This window comes from Lepidochelys kempii, chromosome 1 (assembly GCF_965140285.1).
Source record: "Lepidochelys kempii isolate rLepKem1 chromosome 1, rLepKem1.hap1, whole genome shotgun sequence".
NCBI lineage: Eukaryota > Metazoa > Chordata > Testudines > Cheloniidae > Lepidochelys > Lepidochelys kempii.
The window spans coordinates 2,815,845-2,823,336 of NC_136380.1; the positions used below are offsets into that span (position 1 = coordinate 2,815,845).

A 7,492-nucleotide genomic window follows, 5' to 3' on the forward strand; every position below is an offset into this window, starting at 1 on the left:
GATGAGTATTAATAGGAGTCAAACCATCTGCAGCTGAGCTTCTGGTGTGCGGGTGTGTGGCAGGAGCCCGGTTCAGCCCAGCGTGAGCTCCGAGGCGGCGACCCCAGGCCACCAGAGCTCCGGCAGAGAGAGGAAGGCTACCATCAGCCCCAGGATGCCCCTAGGGCAGGCTGTGGGGACAGGAGACCTGACTGTGACGGGGTGTGGGAGGCACAGGCAGCACCCCTGTCTGGGTCTGCTCATCAGGGGAGGCTGCAACACTGCTCCCCCTCTTCCCCGGGCCTCCATGCCAGCCCCCACCCCCACACCTTTCCCCCTGCCCTGTTCTGCACTCCTGGGGCTGCTGGGCGGTGGTGAGTGGGGTTTTGTCCCCTTTGCTCCCAAGGCCGTCCCAAAAGAAGGCAGCCAGCACTAAACCATAGAGATTAAGCCCATCATGAGAGACTTGGCTTCTTCCTTCCCCTCCCCTGTACCTGCCAGTTGTGTGATGCTGCCCTGGCAGGTGGGAGCCAGACTATCGGAGCCTAGACCTGAGTGAGCTATGGCTTTAAACTGAGTTTGGACCCCAGCGTGTGTAACGGCTCTTGCAGAAGGAGGCCTATGCTTTAACCTATTCTTGCATGGGACAGGGGACAGAGTCCTTCCCTGAGTGGCTTCATCTGGCCTTGGCTAAGGTCTGAATCAGCAATACTCCCTGTCAAGTTTCCTCCCCCACTCTGAACTCTAGGGTACAGATGTGGGGACCTGCATGAAAACCTCCTAAGCTTACATAGAATATCAGGGTTGGAAGGGACCTCAGGAGGTCATCTAGTCCAACCCCCTGCTCAAAGCAGGACCAATCCCCAATTAAATCATCCCAGCCAGGGCTTTGCCAAGCCTGACCTTAAAAACTTCTAAGGAAAGAGATTCTACCACCTCCCTATGTAACGCATTCCAGTGTTTCACCACCCTCCTAGTGAAAAAGTTTTTCCTAATATCCAACCTAAACCTCCCCCACTGCAACTTGAAACCATTACTCCTTGTTCTGTCATCCGCTACCACTGAGAATAGTCTAGAACCATCTTCTTTGGAACCACCTCTCAGGTAGTTGAAAGCAGCTATCAAATCCCCCCTCATTCTTCTCTTCCGCAGACTAAACAATCCCAGTTGCCTCAGCCTCTCCTCATAAGTCATGTGTTCCAGACCCCTAATCATTTTTGTTGCCCTTTGCTGGACTCGCTCCAATTTTTCCACATCCTTCTTGTAGTGTGGGGCCCAAAACTGGACACAGTACTCCAGATGAGGCCTCACCAATGACGAACAGAGGGGAACGATCACGTCCCTCGATCTGCTCGCTATGCCCCTACTTATACATCCCAAAATGCCATTGGCCTTCTTGGCAACAAGGGCACACTGTTGATTCATATCCAGCTTCTCGTCCACTGTCATCTCTAGGTCCTTTTCCGCAGAACTGCTGCCTAGCCATTTGGTCCCTAGTCTGTAGCGGTGCATTGGATTCTTCCTTCCTAAGTGCAGGACCCTGCACTTATCCTTGTTGAACCTCATCAGATTTCTTTTGGCCCAATCCTCCAATTTGTCTAGGTCCCTCTGTATCCTATCCCTACCTGCCACCATATCTACCACTCCTCCCAGTTTAGTATCATCCGCATATTTGCTGAGAGTGCAAACCACACCATTCTCCAGATCATTTATGAAGATATTGAAGAAAACCGGCCCCAGGACCGACCCTTGGGGCACTCCACTTGATACCGGCTGCCATCCAGAATGGAGCCATTGATCACTACACATTAAGCCCGACAATCTAACCAACTTTCTCCCTACCTTAAAGTGCATTCATCCAGCCCATACTTCTTTAACTTGCTGACAAGAATACTGTGGGAGACCATGTCAAAAGCTTTGCTGAAGTCAAGAAACAATATATTCACTGCTTTCCTTTCATCCAAAGAACCAGTAATCTCATCATAGAAGGCGATTAGATTAGTCAGGCATGACCTTCCCTTGGTGAATCCATGCTGACTGTTCCTGATCACTTTCCTCTCATGTAAGTGCTTCAGGATTGATTCCTTGAGGACCTGCTTCTTGATTGTTCTGGGGACTGAAGTTTTACTTTATGTTTTACTTACTTTTACCAGCTTAGGTTAAAAGTTCCCCAAGGTACACATTATTTTACCCTTTGCCTTTGGAATTTCCACTGCAACCACCAAACTTTAACTGGGTTTACTGGGAAACGTAGTTTGGACATGTCTTTGCCCCCATAATCCTCCCAACCCTTGCACCCCACTTCCTGGGAAAGGTTTGGTAAAAATCCTCACCAATTTGCATAGGTGACCACAGACCCAAACCCTTGGATCTTAGAACAATGAAAAAGCATTCAGTTTTCTTACAAGAGGACTTTTAATAGAAGTAAAGGAATCACCTCTGTAAAATCAGGATGGTAGATACCTTACAGGGTAATTAGATTAAAAAAACAAGCAGGGAAACAAGCAGGGAGAACTGGAGGTCCTGGTGATGTCAAGGAACTATGACGTGATCGGAATAACAGAGACTTGGTGGGATAACTCACATGACTGGAGTACTGTCATGGATGGTTATAAACTGTTCAGGAAGGACAGGCAGGGCAGAAAAGGTGGGGGAGTAGCACTGTATGTAAGGGAGCAGTATGACTGCTCAGAGCTCCGGTACGAAACTGCAGAAAAACCTGAGTGTCTCTAGATTAAGTTTAGAAGTGTGTGCAACAAGAGTGATGTAGTGGTGGGAGTCTGCTATAGAACACCGGACCAGGGGGATGAGGTAGATGAGGCTTTCTTCCGGCAGCTCACGGAAGCTACTAGATCGCATGCCCTGATTCTCATGGGTGACTTTAATTTTCCTGATATCTGCTGGGAGAGCAATACAGCGGTGCATAGACAATCCAGGAAGTTTTTGGAAAGCGTAGGGGACAATTTCCTGGCGCAAGTGCTAGAGGAGCCAACTGGGGGGGGGGCGCTTTTCTTGACCTGCTCCTCACAAACCGGGTAGAATTAGTGGGGGAAGCAAAAGTGGATGGGAATCTGGGAGGCAGTAACCATGAGTTGGTTGAGTTCAGGATCCTGACGCAGGGAAGAAAGGTAAGCAGCAGGATACGGACCCTGGACTTCAGGAAAGCAGACTTCGACTCCCTCAGGGAACGGATGGCCAGGATCCCCTGGGGGACTAACTTGAAGGGGAAAGGAGTCCAGGAGAGCTGGCTGTATTTCAAGGAATCCCTGTTGAGGTTACAGGGACAAACCATCCCAATGAGTCGAAATAGTAAATATGGCAGGCGACCAGCTTGGCTTAATGGTGAAATCCTGGCGGATCTTAAACATAAAAAAAGAAGCTTACAAGAAGTGGAAGGTTGGACATATAACCAGGGAAGAGTATAAAAATATTGCTCGGGCATGTAGGAATGTTATCAGGAGGGCCAAATCGCACCTGGAGCTGCAGCTAGCCAGAGATGTCAAGAGTAACAAGAAGGGTTTCTTCAGGTATGTTGGCAACAAGAAGAAAGCCAAGGAATGTGTGGGCCCCTTACTGAATGAGGGAGGCAACCTAGTGACAGAGGATGTGGAGAAAGCTAATGTACTCAATGCTTTTTTTGCCTCTGTCTTCACTAACAAGGTCAGCTCCCAGACTGCTGCGCTGGGCATCACAAAATGGGGAAGAGATGGTCAGCCCTCTGTGGAGATAGAGGTGGTTAGGAACTATTTAGAAAGGCTGGACGTGCACAAGTCCATGGGGCCGGACGAGTTTCATCCGAGAGTGCTGAAGGAGTTGGCGGCTGTGATTGCAGAGCCATTGGCCATTATCTTTGAAAACTCGTGGCGAACCGGGGAAGTCCCGGATGACTGGAAAAAGGCTAATGTAGTGCCAATCTTTAAAAAAGAGAAGAAGGAGGATCCTGGGAATTACAGGCCAGTCAGCCTCACTTCAGTCCCTGGAAAAATCATGGAGAAGGTCCTCAAAGAATCAATCGTGAAGCACTTGCATGAGAGGAAAGTGATCAGGAACAGCCAGCATGGATTCACCAAGGGAAGGTCATGCCTGACTAATCTAATCACCTTTTATGATGAGATTACTGGTTCTGTGGATGAAGGGAAAGCAGTGGATGTATTGTTTCTTGACTTTAGCAAAGCTTTTGACACGGTCTCCCATAGTATTCTTGTCAGCAAGTTAAGGAAGTATGGGCTGGATGAATGCACTACAAGGTGGGTAGAAAGCTGGCTAGATTGTCGGGCTCAACGGGTAGTGATCAATGGCTCCATATCTAGTTGGCAGCCGGTATCAAGTGGAGTACCCCAAGGGTCGGTCCTGGGGCCGGTTTTGTTCAATATCTTCATAAATGATTGGAGGATGGTGTGGATTGCACTCTCAGCAAATTTGCGGATGATACTAAACTGGGAGGAGTGGTAGATATGCTGGAGGGGAGGGATAGGATACAGAAAGACCTAGACAAATTGGAGGATTGGGCCAAAAGAAATCTGATGAGGTTCAATAAGGGTAAGTGCAGGGTCCTGCACTTAGGACGGAAGAACCCAATGCACAGCTACAGACTAGGGACCGAATGGCTAGGCAGCAGTTCTGCGGAAAAGGACCTAGGGGTGACAGTGGACGAGAAGCTGGATATGAGTCAACAGTGTGCCCTTGTTGCCAAGAAGGACAATGGCATTTTGGGATGTATAAGTAAGGGCATAGCCAGCAGATCGAGGGACGTTATCATTCCCCTCTATTCGACATTGGTGAGGCCTCATCTGGAGTACTGTGTCCAGTTTTGGGCCCCACACTTCAAGAAGGATGTGGATAAATTGGAGAGAGTCCAGCGAAGGGCAACAAAAATGATAAGGGGACTGGAACACATGAGTTATGAGGAGACGCTGAGGGAGCTGGGATTGTTTAGCCTGCAGAAGAGAAGAATGAGGGGGGATTTGATAGCTGCTTTCAACTACCTGAAAGGGGGTTCCAAAGAGAATGGCTCTAGGCTGTTCTCAATGGTAGCAGATGACAGAACAAGGAGTAATGGTCTCAAGTTGCAGTGGGGGAGGTTTAGATTGGATATTAGGAAAAACTTTTTCACTAAGAGGGTGGTGAAACACTGGAATGCGTTACCTAGGGAGGTGGTAGAATCTCCTTCCTTAGAGGTTTTTAAGGTCAGGCTTGAGAAAGCCCTGGCTGGGATGATTTAACTGGGAATTGGTCCTGCTTCGAGCAGGGGGTTGGACTAGATGACCTTCTGGGGTCCCTACCAACCCTGATATTCTATGATTCTATGATACTAAAACATAGAGAATCCCTCTAGGCAAAACCTTAAGTTATAAAAAAGACACACAGACAGGGATAGTCATTCTATTCAGCACAGTTCTTTTCTCAGCCATTTAAAGAAATCATAATCTAACACATACCTAGCTAGATTACTTACTAAAAGTTCTAAGACTATATTCCTGTTCTGTCCCTGGCAAAAGCAGCATACAGAGAGCCCCAGATCCTTTGTTTCTCTCCCTCCTCCCAGCTTTTGAAAGTATCTTGTCTCCTCATTGGTCATTTTGGTCAGGTGCCAGCGAGGTTACCTTTGGCTTCTTAACCCTTTACAGGTGAGAGGATTTTTCCTCTGGCCAGGGGGGATCTTAAAGGGGTTTACCCTTCCCTTTATATTTATGACAGCTCCTATACACATTATCCGTAATGGGGAGGCAGCCTTGGGTGGAGCTTAGTAAAGGCTCTCAGGTGCAGGGGGCTCTCCTGTTGGCATGACAACTCACTAACCCCACCCTTTCCCCATAGCAGGCAGCCAGGGTGCCCAGGTTGTGTCCCCTGGTCACTCCGGAGCCATGCCACCACACCAGAACCGTGGCTAAGGGCTCAGTGCTCTCTGGGGCCTGCTCCTTGTATCTGCGGGAGGTTGGTGCCTAGGAATCTCCTCGACTGTAGCGAGCAATGGATGGTCAGGGAGATGAGGTCGTCCTGACACCCAGCACCCAGGACAGCCCAACTCTGACCCAGGGGAAGGGAAACTGCCTTGCCTCCCAGGCTAGGGTGGGTAGGTGGACAGGAGCACCAGCTTGGCATAGCATGTAGGCAAGTAGTAATGGTGTCAGGCCGTAATGTAGCCACTGCTGTGCAATGAAAAGTTGAAGCCGTGTTGTGCTACAGACCCAGACAAGTATGTTTATTAGCCCTGCTGCTCAGCAAGGCTGTGGTGGGTTTTCACAGTAAGGAGTGAGTGACTTGTCTGGAACCCTGGCCTTGCTGGCCCTCACATCACCTGCACAGACCTTGCTCCCCAGCTGCTGACCCATGCCGTGGGTTTCAGGATGGCTTGATGCCCAAGACGTGGAGCACCCTCTGCCGGATGCGTGGGGTTCTCATCCCGTAGATGATGGGGTTCATCATGGGAGGGAAGAGGATGTACATGTTTGCGATTAGGATGTGAACATGGGGAGCCACGTGGCCAAAGCGGTGGGAGAGGAAGGAGAAGAAGGCGGGGGTGTAAAACACCAGCATGATGCAGATGTGGGAGCCGCAGGTGCTCAAGGATTTGTGCCGTGCATCCTTGGAGGGGAGGTTGAAGACGGCCTGGAGGATCAAGATGTAGGACAGGACAACGAGGATAAAATCTAACCCCCCTGTTAGAAACGCCACAAGCAGACCATAGGCTCTCATGACCGTCGTGTCTGCACAGGCCAGTTTCACGAGTGCCATGAACTCACAATAGGTGTGAGAAATCACGTGGGTCCTGCAGTATGGGAGCCATTTCAGCAGGAATGGGTGTGGGCCCAGTAACACGGCCCCCCTCATCACAATGCCTACCCCTATCTTGGCTATGGCCTGATTGGTCAGGATGGCCGAGTGTCGCAGTGGATTACAGATAGCGATGTAGCGATCAAAGGCCATGGCCAGCATAAACCCGGACTCCATGGTAGCAAGTGAGTGAATCAAAAAAATCTGGGCCAGGCACGAGTTGGTGTGAATGGCCCGCTCGCTGAACCAGAAGATGCAGAGGGCTTTGGGCAGGGTGGTGGTGGAGATGACCAGGTCGGCGAGTGCCAGCATGGAAAGGAAAAGGTACATGGGCTCGTGGAGACTCGGCTCGGTCTTGATAACAGCCAGGAGGAGGCCATTCCCTAGGAGGGACAGAAGGTAGACGGAGCAGAAGGGGATGGAGATCCAGACGTGCGCCGCCTCCAGCCCCGGGATGCCGAGGAGGATGAAGGTGGAGGGGTGGGGCGTGGTCCAGTTGGAAGCTGCCATGGTGCGGCTGGTTGCGTATGTTCAATTCCACGGCACGGCTACTTCCTGCCCCTGTAACTAACCATTAAAACAATCAGTAACTGTCTGATGGGACCATGACAAGGTGGTGTTTTCTCAGCATTAGTTCTTCACGTGTCCTGTGCTAATGGCACAAAAAGAGTGAGGGACGAATAGCCTATTCTTGGCTCCTGCACTGCAGCCATTCCACTCTCATTACAGAGACAATAAG

The 7,492-nt window shown here is 50.1% G+C and overlaps 1 protein-coding gene across 1 annotated transcript; it reads right to left on the bottom strand.

The window, feature by feature from the left end:
• Nucleotides 1-6,321: 6,321 nt before the first annotated feature.
• LOC144930777 (olfactory receptor 52D1-like) lies at nt 6,322-7,263 on the bottom strand. Its single transcript, XM_078853976.1, has one exon. It carries the CDS (start codon nt 7,261-7,263, stop codon nt 6,322-6,324), a length of 942 nt encoding a protein of 313 aa, XP_078710102.1.
• Nucleotides 7,264-7,492: the final 229 nt, after the last annotated feature.